Source organism: Gossypium hirsutum, chromosome D09 (genome assembly GCF_007990345.1).
Source record: "Gossypium hirsutum isolate 1008001.06 chromosome D09, Gossypium_hirsutum_v2.1, whole genome shotgun sequence".
Lineage (NCBI taxonomy): Eukaryota > Viridiplantae > Streptophyta > Magnoliopsida > Malvales > Malvaceae > Gossypium > Gossypium hirsutum.
In genome coordinates this window covers 43,004,546-43,022,802 of record NC_053445.1, presented here as the reverse complement: position 1 = coordinate 43,022,802, position 18,257 = coordinate 43,004,546, and the positions used below count along the sequence as shown (strand labels likewise).

At 31.5% G+C, this 18,257-nt stretch overlaps 1 protein-coding gene and 1 long non-coding RNA gene across 4 annotated transcripts; one reads left to right on the top strand and one right to left on the bottom strand.

Moving 5' to 3' along the window:
• Nucleotides 1-2,486: 2,486 nt before the first annotated feature.
• Nucleotides 2,487-4,941, bottom strand: LOC107891199 (uncharacterized). The gene is made up of 2 exons (XR_001682146.2): nt 4,779-4,941; nt 2,487-2,886 (listed from the first exon to the last, which is right to left on the bottom strand). It is a non-coding gene; the product is annotated as an uncharacterized lncRNA (long non-coding RNA).
• A 4,855-nt stretch (nt 4,942-9,796) lies between these two features.
• On the top strand, nt 9,797-18,243 carry LOC107891201 (ubiquitin carboxyl-terminal hydrolase 8). 3 transcript variants are annotated; one of them, XM_016815912.2, is made up of 14 exons: nt 9,797-9,944; nt 10,097-10,400; nt 10,702-10,911; nt 11,310-11,451; nt 12,571-12,630; nt 12,722-12,817; nt 13,115-13,459; nt 13,544-13,684; nt 14,058-14,228; nt 14,556-14,813; nt 15,702-15,850; nt 16,097-16,651; nt 16,836-17,109; nt 17,617-18,243. In XM_016815912.2, the coding sequence occupies exons 2-14, from the start codon at nt 10,237-10,239 to the stop codon at nt 17,731-17,733; spliced, it is 2,682 nt and encodes an 893-aa protein (XP_016671401.2). In that variant the 5' UTR covers nt 9,797-9,944; nt 10,097-10,236; the 3' UTR covers nt 17,734-18,243. The 3 variants fall into 3 exon arrangements, with proteins under 3 accessions (XP_016671401.2, XP_040956692.1, XP_016671402.2); XM_041100758.1 differs by having other exon boundaries at nt 9,833-10,400; XM_016815913.2 differs by lacking the exons at nt 9,797-9,944; nt 10,097-10,400 and having other exon boundaries at nt 10,700-10,916.
• The last annotated feature ends 14 nt before the right edge of the window (nt 18,244-18,257 follow it).

Below are 18,257 nucleotides of genomic sequence, written 5' to 3'. Positions count from 1 at the left end.
AGAGGAGTAGGAGGAAAATAAATTATTATTCAATTAGCATGAGTTCTCATCAAAAATTGCCAATTTGCATGTTTTAGATTCAAGGACTAAATTGAATAAAAATAATATTTTAAGGGTAAATTGGTAAAGATGTCAAAAAGTGACCAAATTGCAATAAATGAATTGTTTTATTATTTAAATTAATAAATTGAATGAAATATTAATTTATATCAAGATTGGGTGAAAATTTGAGGAAAATAGAAAATTATTAAAATGTCCCTGAATTTTGGTATTTCTACAATTTAGCCTGATAAGTTCGTGTAACTTGAATTATATTCTTAGATGATTGAAATATATATATTGAATTGAGAAATTGATTTGAATTGTGAACATGAGAAATTGTGAATTGAATGAAATGGAAATGAAGCTTTGAATTACATGAGTAAATATCGGGTCTCGTAGGCCCTATTTGTTATGAAGATAATATTTCAAGGATATGTTGTAAAGAATTATAAAAGCACGTTAATAATTTAAAAGTTTTAATTCGGATAAAATTTTGTAACTCGGTTTAATACATATGCAAATGTATGTCTTCTAGTAATGCCTCGTACCCTATTCTGGCGTCGAATACAGGTAAAGGGTGTTACAATGTGACATCGCTAGATTCGGTCATAACGTTTAGACCGAGTTTGGGGTGTTACATAGTGAGAGAATAATATTTATACAATGGTGAGGTCGCTAAATTGGTGAAAGTTAGCTCAATGTTAGGATTTAAATAATTAGTTGTACTGTGAGAAAGATAGTAATCATTGCTCTAGGCAAAACCCGACAAACATAGACTGATGTCAAAACGTAAATAATCTCAGTGTTCTCATTTACGTTTATGTACTTTTGATTTCATAGTTGAAATTGTGGCAGCGGTTCCAAGCACTATTTTAGCCATAGTTTTTGTTTGTTAAAGCAAGTATCTCCTTGTTTCTATAGATTGATTTTTATGCATTAGGATGCAAAATGATGATTTTTATATTTTCTTTCTTCTCACTCTTTTTCCTAACCAAGCACATTTAGAATTTTTTTTTTTCAGTTATCCTTTCCTTCTCACATCTTTTCACTTTTCCACCTAACCAAGCATATTCTTAGTGATGAAAAAAAACATTTAGGTCATTGACTGATTTGACCATTAACAGACACTAACAGAAGGAATGAGAAGCTAACATTTGACATGCCAAGTGAAATTCCACATTAGAATATACTTAAAAATTAAAAAAAATTATTTTTTTAAAAAATTGCACATTCATAATGAACTTGAACAAATGACTAAACAACTATATGTACAAATTCAGTTTGAATATTATCATTAAAAAATAAATTTAATCTAAAAAAGCTATAAAAGTTATTAAAAATAAAATTATTAATGATTATTAAAAATTTCTAAAATATATCAAAATAAAAAAAAGCTAAAAATCATTTAAAATTATAAAATAAAATAATTTAAATTTAAAAATATAAAAAAGGTAATTCGTTATTCATCAAAATGTCTAAAAAAATTCATTCAAATAAATATTCATATTAATTTTTCATATGTATTATAAATACAAGGAGAAGGGTACAATAACAACTCCAATAGCATATTTGCTATGGTCAATGCAATTCTAGTCATTGCTTTACTCTCTTACAGCTTCTTCAAAATTGAATTTATTTTTATTACCAAAGACTACAAACTTGCCTATTAAAGTATATACTGCTGATTAAGTATTTTAATATGAGTTTTTTTTATATATTTTTATTAAAAAGTTATTAGATAATAGTATTATTGGAATATCATTCCCAATTCAAATAAAATTAGTCTCAAACAATCAAATGGATGAGAACTGTATGTGGTTGTACTAAAAAGAAACTATTAAACGAAATCTCTGTCCTTTGAGCATTTTTTTATGTTATTACAGTACTCATTCTTCTAAACTAAAGATAATAATACTTATAAAATATTCATTTCATTCCACCTAGAGGTGCTCATAGTCTAGGTCGGGCCAGATTTGGGCTGAGCTTAAAAAATATGATCACTTCCTAGGCCCGAGCCCGGCCCAAAATATGGGCCTAAAATTTTGTTCAGATTCGACCTGAGGAAAAATACTAAGCCCGAGCCCGGCCCGACCCATTATTTTCCCGTATATTTATAATTGTTTTTACTTTTTGCAATCTGTTAACAATACCTTATTAATAAACCAACTTAACGAATTTAAAAAAAAATACCATTTTGTCAAAGTTTACTTGAAAAATTAGATATTATCATATTAATATCAAATGGTAATATTGTATAATAAAAGAATATCTAAAATTCAATCGCTTTAAATATTAAATTTGAGAAATAATATAAAAATAAATAAAAGGTGGTACATAAAAAATAAATCAATTTCATTTAGACTTCAATTAAATGCAAAGTACATGCTCTATAAAAAAATAAATCAATTTTAATCAAAAAACAAATATTTCTATGATCATTCATCTGCTAAGAACAATTATTTTCCAATCCAAACTGCATAAATCCAATCCAAATTCATAAATAGAAGCATCTCTATTTCTCAATCCCGTTATTTTCCTACTAGTAGATAAACAATTTTAGCATAACATTACCATAATTTAATCAAAATTTAAGTTTTTCTTTCCCTCTAATATTTTGGAAGTTCACTTCTTTTTCAGAGGAATCAATAATCATAACAATATTTTGAGATAAGGACACAAATTATCATCTAGAAAATCGGCTAATCCTGCATTTAATTGCAAAATGTTTTACAAAGTAAAATAAAAGAAAATCAAATTAAATTAAATTCTAAAAGGAAAATGTAAATGAAAGCTTACGGGAAAGGAAGCTAAGGTAAGCCAAATCAATTTCAATGTTGCTTGTTTCTGCAATAAAACAAAGCAAAAAAGAAAAAGAAAAAAAAGATGAGATTAAATGAAGAAACTAAGCTTATGATCTCAATAAACATTATAATAAATTCATTAAACTCGAATCCCATGCAATTTCAAAATTCTGAGAACTTCATTGTGATATGACAATATCAACTCCAGCCACTATATTAGAGCTTGCACAAGTATACTGTCATAATATGACTCAAGTATTTTATAACACCCCTCATCAAATAAGTGCTGCCTACTTCCTACTCCTCAGCTAAACTCTTTTCAATTAAAAATAACTAGAAACTGCAAGTAACATACATAACAGATCATCTAAAACGATCTAGCCTAATGCCACTATTGAAGTCTATGTTAAAAAAAGAAACAGACAGAATCAAACATTAAGCAAAATACAAACAAACTTAAAAAAAAGAATTCGGCAAAATATCCGTATCTGGTACTCGCACTAAATTCCAGTAAAAGAGATCAATGTAATTAGTAAACATTAAGCAAAATACAGACAGAAACAAACAGAAAATGGAAGAAGAAGAAGAAGAAAATGTAGTTACCCGGATTAACAAGTTATACCAATTAACTCTTAAATAAATCTAGTTGTTAAGTGTATCACTAAAAAAAATAGTCTGTATTGTTTGTTTACTTAAAAAAAATTAAGAACAATTTTTTGTATATAATTTTTGGCCAACACATTTTATATATTAATTAATGCAAAGTGTGAAAGGAACGACTTTTCAAACAAGTCTCTAACAACTAAATAGTGCTATAGTTAACTAGACCTAACCATGGGCCGAGCCGGGCCAGGCCCAGAAAAAATTTTGGCCCGACTCTTAGGCCCAGGCTCGGCCCGGCCCGAAATATGGGCTTAAAATTTTACCCAGGCCCAGCCCGGCCCAATTTTTAATAAACACAAAAAATATTTTAAAAATAAAAAAATATTTTTAAAGTATTTTAAAATTAAAAATTAAAAAATAAAAAATAAAAATAAAAATATATATTTATTATATTCGGGCCGGGGCCGGGCCAAAAAAATTGAGCCCGAGCCCGGTCCATTTTTTAAACGGGTCTCGTTTTTTTGCTCAAGCCCATATTTTGGGCCTATATTTTTACCTGAACCCTCTCATATTTCGGGCGGGCCGTCGGGCCGGGCCGCCCGGCCCATGGACAGCTCTATAGTTAACATATAATGCAAATAGTTAACATTATCATGAATCGCTCTTGTCTACTTATTTTTTTAATAGTATAAGAATTAAACTATTCAATTTATTCTGAAATTAACTAAGTTACTTTTTCAACAATATTAGATAAGAATTTCCTACATATTTCTATCAATTATTTTTTTTACTTAATGGATGATTTTATATATATAGGAAATGAAATACCAAATCAACATCTTAAGAAAAACACTACCACATGTTGCCAAATCCATTAATTATTGAAGTCTATGTTAAAAAAAGAAACACACAGAAAGTTAGAAACAAACATTAAGCAGAAATATGGTACTCGCATTAATACAAACAGAAACAGAAACTCAAAAAAAGAATTCGGCAAAATATCCGCATCTGGTACTCGCACCAAATTCCAGTAAAAGAGATCAATTAATTACTAATTAGTAAACATTAAGCAAAATACATACAGAAACAAACAGAAAATGGAAGAAGAAGAAGAAAATGAAGTTACCCGGATTAACTAGAAACAAACAGCCAAACAGAAAATGAAGTTACCCGGATTAACCAGAAACAAACAGACAGAAAATGGAAGGGAATCATCAAGGGATCCATTGTTAATGATTTCTTAAAAGATTCAGACGCAAAAATTAAACAAAATACAACGATTGTGAATGGTTTATTTTGACAAAATTATTTTCAAAATAGAGCTCCATTTACCTTAAATTGGGTGGAGGATCGGAGGTGGATCGGTGGAGGTGGATCGGTATTTTGGAATTGGGAAAAAAAGGGAGGACGGCACGATATAGGTTAGGGATTTTGGAAGATTGGTGGAAGAAGGAAGTGAAACAAATTTAAAACATTTAACTTAAAACTTAAAAGTAGCATATTTTAAAAACTATAAAATATATTTATATATTTAATATATATTCGGGCCGGGCCCGGCCAAAATTTTTTGCCTGAGGCCCGGCTTATTTTTAAAACGGGCCTCATATTTGTGCCCAAGCCCATATTTTGGGCCTTTATTTTTACCCGAACCCTCCTATTTTTCAGGTGGGCCATCGGGCTGGGCCGGGCTGTCCGGCCCATGATCACCTCTAAATTTCCACCCAACTGTTATACTTTTTTCATTCCATTACAATTATATTACATTCCTATATAATCATCATTTTGCTACAACTTTATTCAATTACGGCAAACCCAATCTAACATAAGTTGTTCGAGCCGTCTATAAGGCTTCTAAACTTGTCTTGAACAGCCCAAAACGAAGGGGAAAAAAAGCTTGGTCCTAAGTCCTGACTCCACAATTTGGAGCAATCCGGAGCCTTTGGGTCTTTGGCTACAAGCACTGATATGTTTATTTAATATGAGTTGTCAATGTTACTTTCACTATATATTAATTTTATTATTTTTGTATTTATTATCATATTTATTATCATTTGCACTATTATATCTTTATTTCCATTGAATTACTATTGTTAAACTTTTCACTTCTATATACATATATGCACATTATATGTATGTTTGTATATGTGGAAATGCAATTAAAATATAATATTAATAAATTTAAAAAGATATATACATAATGCTAGGGGTGTACATTCGGTTAACCGACCGGTTAACCGACCTGAAATAGCTATAACTGAATTAACCGACCTTCCAAAATTTTTAACCGTTAACCGAATCAAATTTTTTTAAAAACAAATTAACCGAACCGAAATTTTTTCGGCTAATTAGGTCGGTTAACCGAATTAACCGAAAATTGTATGGTTTTTATTTTTGGTTAAAAATTAACCGAATTAACCGAATTAATCGAATTACCCGAATTGAATCACTACATAATTAAAAATATTACATAAGTCTTTGAATCACTACATAATTAAAAACATTACATAATTCTTGAAATTAACACTTTGTTGAAATGTAAGTCTTTAATATTCTCCATTTATATCCATTTCTTCTCTCCAAAAAATCTCCATTTGCATTAAACCTAAAAAAAAAAACATGTGTAGTTGGGTAGATAGTTAAGAGTTAGACTTTAGTTTTATTTTTATTGGGTTGGTAATTGAGTAGACTTTAGTTTTAGTTTTATTGGGTTGGGTAATTGGGTAGACTTTAGTTTTAGTTTTATTGGGTTGGGTTGGGTTGGATAATTTTATTTATTAATTTTTTCGGTTAACCGACCGGTTTCGAACCGAATTAACCGTTAACCGAAAAATCATAAAAAAATTAACCGACCCCAACTGAAAAATTTCGGTTAACCGACTGATTAACAGAATTCGGTCGGTTAACCGAATTTTTTCGGTTTTACCCGAATTATGCACACCCCTACAAATCATAGACCAAAAATTTCATCAAAATTACAAATTACAAATTACAAATGATACCTAGGTTCTTTTCATCTTTCCACTCTCAACCCGTTTCTTATAAATGGGAACAAAAAGTTTTACGATAAATTAGTTTGTATTCTTGTGCGATATACGGATCATTTGTGTATATATACTTTTTTAGTTTTATATATTATTTGGTATTCGAGTTTGACATTTTTTTTAATGTGATGCCTATGTTATTTTCTGGTCCAATTTGATACCTATATTTGATAAAAGTAACGTGGTACCTATGTTAACTTTTTAGTGTTTAATTCAAGTTCTAAGGTTGATTTGATGGATGTTAATTGGTAATTAGGTTTGAATATTTCATGATTTTATTAATAGAATAAATTTAGTGTTAATTGTAAATTTGTTTAGTTTTTCATTTAATTTGTCAAATACAGTATGATAGATGTGACTTGTTCGAGTTTTAGGAATGATTTGATAAAATTTAATTGCTAATATTATTAACTACTGATTAATTTTCATCAAATGAACTTTAAAAGTCTACTTAAACATTAAAAGTTAACACTATTATCTTTAGATACCAAAATATATAATTTTTTTATATAATCAAGTAATTGTTTTCTATATATCTGAACAATGAATAAATAAATTTCGCATTCTACTGTTATGTCTTTTGTATTTCTGTTATTTATATTTTGCGTGTATAATGAAATTGTGACAAACAAATATTAGCTCATTGATTGTCTAAGTTTAAACTGATGATGAGTGACATTGTAAGAGCATTTATATTACGAGAAAAACAACTTACTTCAGTAGATAATCTAAACGAGTCCGTAATCCTATAAAAGAATCAAATCGAGCATTTGATTCAAATACTGAATAGGATTATTATGTCGTCTACAATTCCAATTGAGGATATGACTAGTATTGGCTATCGGAGCAGTTGACTCCACGGGTAGAAACATAGATGTATTCATTGGCAAAATGATACATTAGACTAGACCCAATATGAGTTAATTCTGAATCCATCTGAGAATTAATTTACTTGTAACATTCATTGTGTGATTTACCTAAATCTTAAGTTTGTTACTGACCATGTATGTGTAACTTATGTGCTTTGATATAAGTGGAGGCTTATGCTTGATCGAGCTAATAGCCGATATGTTGGGTATATGACTTGTGTATGGCATGGCTTTATTAGTAACAATGAAATTCATAACTCAATTAAAGAGTTAATAATATTCTCTCATTGGTATTATGTGAATTGATAAATATAGAATGTGGTCACGGGTAGTTTGTTCTCGAACAAGTAATTTATCACAGTCATTTGTTGACAATGGTCATATTAATGATTAATAAGACACAATGGTGACAATGAGATAAAATAGGAAAGTATTAAGTGAATAGATTTAACTCAAATGAATCAAGGATATCATATGATTGTAATACACACATGGTGAGGCCATTGGACTAAGCAGTTGGATGAATTGCTTTCATAAAGAGTATACAATAAGGAGTTTTCAATCATGGTACTTCTTATGCACTGACCTCATGATTAAGTAATTGCGAGTTATTGGAATGATACTTTTGGACATAATTGCAATTATTAGAGCCTAATTGTATAAGTTCAATTGATCCCTCCGCTAGCTTAACAAAAACTCGATCGGACTGTATTTGAACTAGAAGTAAATTTAGTGACTTTGGAAATAATTTAATTGAGTTGATTTATTCGATGTGGAATTAAATTGGGAGATCGTAATAATTACTCAACTAGAGAATTTGATTAAAAAATTTTATTGAAAAATTAATTTGGAAAATCTATGTAATTTTTGAGAAATTTAATTTTGATCTAATAAAATTAAATTAATCAAATTAAAATGATATTTTTAGAAATTAATTTTCAACTCAGACAATTAACCCAATGAGTAGTTGAACTTGAAAATTGGACCTGATATCATAAATTGGGCCTAGGAGTCCAAAACCGAGACTAAGACCTAAAAACTGGTCGAATCAGGCTTGATATGTGAAACCGGGCAAACAGTCCAACCGGTGGTTTGTCAAATTTCAAACCTTCCTCCTATACTTTTTGAGATCATAATAAATTTAACCTTTAATATTTATATTTTCTATTTTTTTAACTCTTATTTTTTAGTTAAATTTAATCTTTAATATTTTTAAAAATAGTCAAATTACTTTTCTTAATAAAAATGATGACTAAAACATTAATTTTTAACATTATTGGTTTGTCAACTTGCATGACAGTTTATGTGCACATCATGCTAATGATATCACTTGTTTTATGTTTTACATCAACAAATAATTAAAAAATTGTAAAAATAAAAAAGCAAAACTATAATTTGATAAATATAAAAAACCAATAAAAATTCTAAAAAATTAGCATGGAATACTTATGAATTGTCATGCAAGTTGCAATGTTTAAAAATGTAACATTTTAATTAGTCTTTTTTGTTAAAGAAAACCATTTCAACTTTTTTCAAAAGGTTGATGGTTAAATTTGATTTTTTTTAAAAAGTTACGGCCAAATTTAATTAAAAAAATAAGAACCAAATTAACAAAAAATGTAAACATTTCCTTAAAATTCACATTATGATTATTTTTTTTAAGTTGTTCCTCATATGCTTTTAAACCTTCAACTTTATTTTGAATATTTTTATTTTTCAAATTCTACTATTTAATATTTTTATCATAATTTTTATTATTTATAAAAAAATACAAATATTTATGAGATAAAATGCATGGTTCAAAAACTTAATTATAAAAAATAAAAGGTATAATGATTTTTTGGCACTTTAACTTTACAAAAAAAATATTTTAGCTTTTGAACTTATATTTTTTTGTCAAATCATCTCAAAATCGATAGAAAAGTTAACATTTGTTAACTTTGTTGATGTGGTATATATGTGAATTGCCACGTGGATGGCACGTAAGCATTTAATCACTTTTTAAAAAATTTTAAAATATTAAAAAATATATTTTCATAATTTTAAAAATAATTTTAATAATTTTAAAAAATTAATTAAATGTTGATGTGTCATTCACGTGGCAATCCACGTATATTTCACATCAATAAAATTAAAAGACAATAATTATATTTCTATCTATTTTGAGATAATTTGATAAAAACATAATTGAGATAATTTGACAAAAAATAAAATTAAGAACTAAAAAATACGAAAATCAATAAAAGACTAAACTGACTTTTTTTTATAAATAAAATTAAAGGATAGAATAAATCATTATATTAAAATAAAATAAGAAAATTACCGGTTCGCCACGATCTCAACTTAAGTTGGGCTCATATACTTTTACATGCCACGTGTCAAATACTAGTCCATCAATCAGACTGCCCCCACCAAGAACTCTCTACATAATCCACAATCTCCACCCACAATCTCATCAGAGGCGCGTGCAACCCACTTCTCTCCTCCGGACGCCGGAGGCTTTTAGAACCATTTGAATTTTGTGGAAAGAAAAAAAAACCGACGACGCAACACGAAGAACAAGCAGTCATTCTTCTTCAATTTCTGCGGTTTATATTTTTCTATTTTAAATTTTTATTAATTAATAATTGAAAAATGCGGTTGTTTACTTACTTGGGGGCTGTCATAATTATCTTTTTTATTTAATAATTATAAAAAGGAATTAAAATTTTCAATGTTTTGTTATGAACGGTCTTTTCAGAAAGCTCAAACATCTCAATAATCATCGCCGAAACAACAACGCGTTTGCTATCGGTGACGCTCGCGTATCTTTCTATATTCACTCTCAGGCTCTTCAAGGCGGTGTTGTGGAAAGCCCTACGCGCCTTATTATTTTTCTCCATGGACGACCTATTCTCCTCCGAGGACGACGATCACCTCTTCGACCTCGATTACAACCCTTACGCTCGCAAGCGCCCTCTCTCCTCCCGCCTCGATCGCGACGATTATGATGAAACCGACGAGGAGGAGGCTAATCGCCAGAAACTCTACCTAGTTCCGTATAGGTGCGTCTTTAATTTTGTTTTTTACCTCTTCTGTTTGGTGGCCGGGAGAACAAGAGACACAATGTGAACTGGATTTTGGGTTTAGAAAATGTCGGAATAAAGAAATTATACTTTTTCTTATCTTCTTTGCTGGAATGATTTTATAGCTTATTATTGTTATTATTTTTATTTTGAATTAAGTTTTAATCAGTTGCATGGTTCTGTTTTTCACTTGCTTGCTATAAAAAATCCGATTCATAGGGTTTTTTTTCCCTTTATTTGCATTTTTTTTTTTGCAATTATAAATTCCTTTTAATTTCAGATGGTGGAAGGAGGCTCAAAGAAGCGTTGCTGATGAAATAGTAGGCATTTTGTACAATGTGTTATCCAACTATGACAATGCCGATTCTGAAATTGTACTGGACTTGAGGAAGGAAGAGAGTTCAGGGACTAGGGTTAAGATGGACGAAGGGGTTTCAAGCCGTGAATATGCCTTGGTTAAGGAAGCATTGTGGCTGCGTACTCTTAAATGGTGAGGCAAGTTTGTTTCACAATGCTATTAGTGTTTCATTATCTAGTCTAGTAAGACTTACGGGAATGCTCATGCTAAGAAATTTGCTAGACTGTAATAGAGAGATTTATGTTTCAGCTTTTCTGATATTTATTTAGTCTAATACTTCCATTCTACACCCTCCGTTTTATGTAGTATAGGTTTTGAAATAAACTAAAATCTTATCTAGCTGAAATAGTTTTGACCATTTTCTATGAATGTTTTGGTATGGCTGCCTTTGTTTCATGGAAAGCATTTTCTTGAATGTGTTATGATGGAGAAAATGGTTTAGTGACAACTTCTGGTACTTACCTTTTGTTTTCTAAGGAGATGTTGATTCTACAATCCTTTTTGAGTATTCGTGTGCTCGTCTTTTATAGGCACAATGACTCCAAAACATCAGAGGAAGATGATAGGTACCATTGTGTTGCCGAGGGTCAATCACAAGAAGTGTTTCCTTTGCAGATAAGGCTTTCTTTTTCACCAGGAACAAATTCATTGTTAGTAAAGATCAGTTTAAAGGTCATTTCCCTTTTCCAATCCCTTATTACTTTTTTTTATGGAGTGTTTGTAACTGAGCTGCATGATTTTGGTCTGTGAATCAATGCTGTCTGTAACCCTTTTCCTTCTTTTTGTATTGTTTCATCTTGGGTGAAATTCCTCTTCCCTTTCAATCTAGAGGAAGAGATCATTTCTTATGATGCTAGTCCTGTCTTTAGGCTCATGTCATCTTGAGATGTCTTTTGGTGCTAGAATTAAGGTGTACTCTATGAGAAAATGGCTATCAGATTCACTACTGAAATAGGCGAGTTTAAATTGTGATATCTATTTTGCTACTAAGTTGACAAACTTAGATGAATATGACTTATTTGAAGGTGATGAAACTGTAGTTGGGTAGTATTAGCTTGTGAACTCTCAAGGCCGTAGATGATTACTTGAAATATTATAGTACAAACACACAAAAACACACATGTGCATAAGTCCTAACTATATAGGTTAGGGCTTATCTTGCTGAATGAATATGCAATCAAAATATGGTTTTCGGTCGTACCCATGAACAATTAATTGGATTCTTATGGTTGTTGATGCTATTATCTTAATATCCGTGTTCACATTTTCTCACCTCATTGACTGGAATTTTTTTCCTTCTAGGTCGTTTTTGAAGTGATGTTAAAATCCTTTGAAGCAGTACTACATAAATAATAATTGGCCTATCTATTGAATTTAACTGGCCCGAAAATAACATGTTTGTATTATTGTGAACAAGCATTGCATGATACTTTTTGAGCATGAGCCCTTTTTTACTTGCAGATTGCAGTTGTTTTTATTCATCATTCATCCCATTATAGTACTTCCATTTGTCCTTGAACACTCATTATTTGCATCTTCTATCATATTGAGTTATGATATGCTGCTTGTAAAATATAAATATAGTTACTAGAATATGGTGATGATCCAGTATTGATCTGTGGGTCCATTTCCTGGCAGTGGAATGTGGTTTTGGTTGGTGAAAACGCATGCTATCTGTAAAATATGTCAGGGATTGGTCTCTCTTTCTTTATAGGTCTTGACTCTCATGCCATTCTTGCTTTTTGATTTAGTTTGTCATGTCCTCTATTTGACAGTGGTTTGCATTTTCAGGACAATGCAGTCGATTTTTATAGGAGAGCTTGCAGTATTTTCAATTCCCAATCTGAGTTGGTAGGTTTTGTTATGAGCTACTAATACTTCATTTAAAATGGTTCCATGTTTTAGTGAAAGTGATGTATGCTTTTCTTTCATTCTTGTGCAGTTGCAGATTTGGGACTTCTCAGGGCAGACAAGCCAGTTTGTTATGAATGAAATTATCAATTTGCCCAAATTTTCTCCTGGGAAACAGGGGAAAGAGGTGTGACTAGTTGATCTATTACTTTTTTTTTAGTATTATCATATAGCTGTAGCATCAATACACTTAGTTGCTTGAAACCCTGCTCCTATGCTATTTATTGTGCTTTTTCAATAGATCCTAAAAATATATGAAGGCTAGGACTCATAATCTACTTCCATTACTCTTACCAGCGGAAGTTCCTTGGTTTTAATAATTTGGAGATTCTGTTTATGTGTGTATCTCTGTTCCTGGAAGCTGTTATAAACTTTTTTCTCTCTGTTCTGTTTTTTTTTTGCCTCCTGCCCTTTTCACATCCAGGTACTTCTTGAATTGCATGTTCATGGGTTTTTTGTTTTTACAAACAAGACTGATGAGAGATTGGCAGAACCGATGAAGACAGAAAATAGCTTTGGCAAGAGTCGAGTAAGGATGAATATGAATAGTGACAACCTGAGCTCACAATTAATGCTAACCAACACATCACTGTCTGGTAGTGGTTATAGGGGCATTGGTGTGTTGGGCTTTGCAGGACTACAAAATCTTGGAAATACTTGTTTCATGAACAGTGCAGTACAGTGTTTGGTGCATACTACACAGCTTGTTGATTACTGCCTTGGAGACTATGAGAAAGATATAAATCATGAAAACTCTCTGGGAATGAACGTATGATACTGCATCTTTCATTCAAGAATTTTCTTTCTTCAGATTTGTTTACTTTTTTCTCATAATTGTCTGTTGCTTGCTTAGGGTGAACTTTCTTTAGCATTTGGAGAGCTGTTAAGAAAGCTATGGGCTCCAGGTGCAATGCCAGTGGCTCCAAGAATGTTCAAGTTTAAACTTGCTAAGTTTGCTCCCCAATTTGATGGATATAATCAGCACGACTCACAAGTTAGTAAAGTTACTTGCTTAAAAGAATTGTGGTTTCAGTTTTCTTATTTGCTTTTCTGCTAATGATGGCTTACTTCCTGTGGCATGAGAAAGAAAATGTTTCAATTATGAAACTCCTCATAGTTCAACAGCTAAAATATGCTTTGCTGATAATTTTAAAATGTAATTTTTCCCATTTCCCCTCTCACATATTGTGTAAATAAAAAGGGATGAGTATATACTGTGTGCCAGACTTTTAGTTCTTGTGATTTGGGTTCAACCCCTAACAACCTCATTGTCCATGTAATGAGTAGGCCAACTTTTACTTTTTTCTTTGAAAAGTGAAGGTTCCTTTTTCCCTGCCAATAGTAATTATGTTTTACGGTTGACTTAGGAGTTTCTTGCTTTTCTGCTGGATGGCCTTCATGAAGATTTGAATTGTGTAAAATGCAAGCCATATATAGAAGCCAAGGATGCAGAGGGGCGTCCAGATGAAGAAGTGGCTGATGAACACTGGCTAAATCACTTGGCTCGCAATGCTTCCATCATAGTTGACATCTTCCAAGTGAGTCCTTTGAGTTTGAAGCGTCTTGTAACTGATTTTGGAATTTATACTATTATAAAATTTTCCAAGTATTCCTCTCTCTCTCTCTCTATATATATATATATAAAATATTTTTGGCTAAATTCCTCTATAGTTAAAAGCTTCCTCAAATGGCTGTTTATTAGCATCAGAAATAACTTGAGTTTCTGCTTTTTAATTATAATTACTGTTCGAAGTTGCAGTGGATCTTCATCTGCTTTTATGTTCTAGGTGGATTGTTTTTTTTTACCTTTACAAAGAAACTTGTTTAAGTGAACTAAATCATGTTCAAATTTTCTTTTATTCTAGGGTCAGTACCGGTCAACATTGGTGTGCCCTGTTTGCAAGAAGGTCTCTGTGACATTTGATCCATTTATGTACCTAACACTGCCATTACCTTCAACAACTATGCGGACGATGACTTTGACGGTTTTTAGTACTGATGGGATTATGTTGCCCATGCCATTTACCATTACTGTTCCCAAGGGTGGGAGGCTCAAGGATCTCATTGACTCGTTAAGTTTGGCATGTTCTTTAAAAGATGATGAAACCCTGCTTGTGGCTGAGGTATGCAGCTAGACATTTTTTGCTTTTTCATATGAAATAATGTTATTTCTGTTGTATGTCATTATTAATGACTAATAATGATTTCAATATCACAGATGTATGGCATTTCTTCACCAGCATCACGAATGTCTTTAGTCACTTTTGCTAATTTAAGGATGTTAATAAATCACAATAACAATAAATATTTTGAATGTTTTTTAGTTAGGTCATTTTTCTAGCTTTAGATTGATTGTGGATGTTTCACTAGTATTATCCTGTGGATCTTTCATTGTTTCTCCATTTGTCTTCTGGAGAGTTTAGACCTAGACCATTTTACTCGTCACAAAAACTCCTAAAAACTTGTGTTTTATTTAGGTTAAAATATGCTATAGGTCCTTGTAGGCTTTTGTACTTTTTGCATATTTGGAATTTAGTCCCTTTACTTTTCAGATTTAAAAGTTGAAGTTCAATTGTTGACATGGTTAAAATTTTTCTGTTAAATTCAAGTTCATTACAACACCTGTTTTTTGTTACATGTCTACTGAGTGACTATTTCTTTTGTTAACTATTTCTTTTGTTATAAAAATGTCACACTAGCAAATTTAACAGAAAGATTTTAATGGTGTTAACAATTAAACCTCAGTTTTGAAATATGAAAAGTAGGACTAAATACCTGAAAATAAAAGTAGAGGGACTAAATTCCAAATGTTAAAAAGGTACAGGAACTTGAAGCATATTTTAACCGTTTTATTTACATGGACAGGACTTCAATGTTGGGGGGGGGGAGCTTTTACCCCACTTTGCTGTTTATTAAAGAAAATTTTTAGCAATTTGGATAGCCTAGAGATAGCATCCATAGTTCTACACTAATGTTTCATTATAGAAACTAACTTTTGAACTTCTATGCAGATATACAAAAATCAGATTTTTCGTTTACTGGATGGTCCATCAGACTCTGTAGCCTTGATTAGAGATGATGATAAACTTGTCGCCTATAGGTTACCAAAAGTTAGTGAGACATGCCCCTTGGTCGTGTTCTCACATCAGCAGCTGGAAAGGTGAGTTTGCTTACCTATTGTCATGATTCTTGTGGCCTGGACGATTTTAATTTCTTAATTTGGATAAACAAGCTGCTCTTTGCCATATTCCTATTATTCTAAATTCAGCTAATCTTACATCTTCATTGCCATTTATAAAAGAAAAAGGGTGCAAATTACTTTTTTCCTTTTTGCATCACTCTCTTTTCCAAATTTGCAATTTCTGGTAATATTTTATATACTTATTTAGTTGAACTATGTTATCAGGCCTTATGGTTTTGGTGCGATGGCACCAAACTGGAAGTTATTCGGTGTTCCTCTTATAGCAAGGATAGAAAATCTTTCAAGTGGATCTGAGATCCATTACCAGTTTCTAAAATTACTTCGCCCATTTCTAATGCCAGTTGAAGATGTGGTAAATGATTATGATGGTGATGAGACAAGGAATACTGTTAACGAGAATTCTAAGGTGGAGGGTATTGTTAGCCCTTTAGTTTCATATTGTGATGCAGGTCCAGACAGTGGAGAAGAGAATGATGTTCATCTGAATGCTGACTTCAAATTCTACCTGGTTGATAAGCCAGGGTCATCAGAGATAAAGATGAATGACCCTGTACCAATCTCAAGTTTAACCAAGAATTTGGATGTGACTGTTCACTGGTCAGATAAGATGATTGAAAAGTATGATACATGCCTTCTCAGCTCATTGCCTGAGGTTTTCAAGCCTCTGTTGTTTGCAAAAAGGCATGAAGAATCCATTTCCTTGTATAAATGTCTGGAAGGTTTCTTGCAAGAAGAACCTTTAGGACCAGATGATATGTGGTTAGTTGTTTCTTTTTCTAATAGATCCTTTGTTTCTACTCTTGACAAAGTTATATATTTGCTCTTCCATCTATAATATACATTTTTTTTTTAAGTTATAAGCAGAATTAATTTATTTTATTTTAAATTATGAAGTAATAATACTCGTCTTGAACCTGATAGTGAGGGTTATGGTCATATCTAGGTACTGCCCCAGGTGCAAGAAGCATCAGCAAGCCATCAAAAAGTTAGATCTTTGGAGATTACCCGAGATTTTAGTAATTCATTTGAAGAGATTCTCATATAGCCGTTTTTTTAAGAACAAGCTAGAAACATATGTGGACTTTCCAATTCATGATCTCAATCTCTCCAATTACATTTCCCATATTGATAACCAATTGTCCAATTGTTATCAATTATATGCAGTAACTAATCACTATGGACGCATGGGAGGCGGTCATTATACTGCTTTCATTGATGTAAGTTTCAAATCTTTTCTACCTAATGTTCTTTGAATGTGTTTAAAGATTTACTGCCATTGAGTCCTGCTATTTTACTGACAAGAAATTGCATCTAGCTACCCATGAATGATAGGTTATAAAAATTTGTGATTTACTCATTTTCTCGAAAACTAATGCATCCTAATTATGATGCTATACTTTTCAAAAGCATGTATTTGTACCGTTGTAGCAATAGATGAAATAATAGGGGTATCATGTCTATTATCGGCTTATTGTTATTGACTTATATGTCAGTATCTGGTTGGTTGTCATTTTAAAGGTGGACCGAAAAAAAGAGTGTATATAATGGCAGCAGTGCTTACTCTCGGCAAATCAGTTTTGTACTACGACGATGGTTCAATATTTTATAGGCTGTAGCAGTAGAAATGGAAGCTCTAAAGTTTTTCTTTTAATTTCTCATCTAACTTGGTGTTGATTCTTACATGACTTATGGTCAATCCTCTAATTCTCTTTCTGCATTTTCAGCACGGGCACGGTAGATGGTACGAGTTTGACGACGACAGAGTTTTCCCCATCAGTGAAGACAGAATTAAATCATCTGCTGCATATGTCCTTTTCTATAGAAGAGTCCGGGAGATGTAATTTTAACGTAGTGAAACATATATCAGAATTTAAAGGCAGAACTCAAACCGGGGTTTTAATAAATGTGCGAACCCCATGAAAGCCAATACAGAATCTACTGAAAGTCAAAGGTATCAAAAACAAGACTGTTTTTGTTTACAGTTTCGAGGAAAAATAGGAGAGAAACACATCAGAGTTACAGATTCAGAAACTAGCATCGAAAAGAAGTAAGTTCTTTCAATGATCAAATTGTCTTTTTACATGTACATAAGCATTATCCAAAAAATCAAAAATTTGGAGCAACGCCAATTTTGTTGTAGAAGGGGATGCTTCTCTTGTCGTCCTTGGTTTCTATTGAACGTGTGAATTCTAAACTTGTGATTATGAAGCTTTGTTAGAGTTGATAATCTTACAGGTTTTTTGACAGCAGCTAAATTAAACTTATTTTAGTGGCAAACCGGATGAAGATTTGTATAAAGATACTCGTTGAGGACCTTGCGGAAAGCAAAGAGAAATCACTCAATTTAACTACCGGATTTATATGC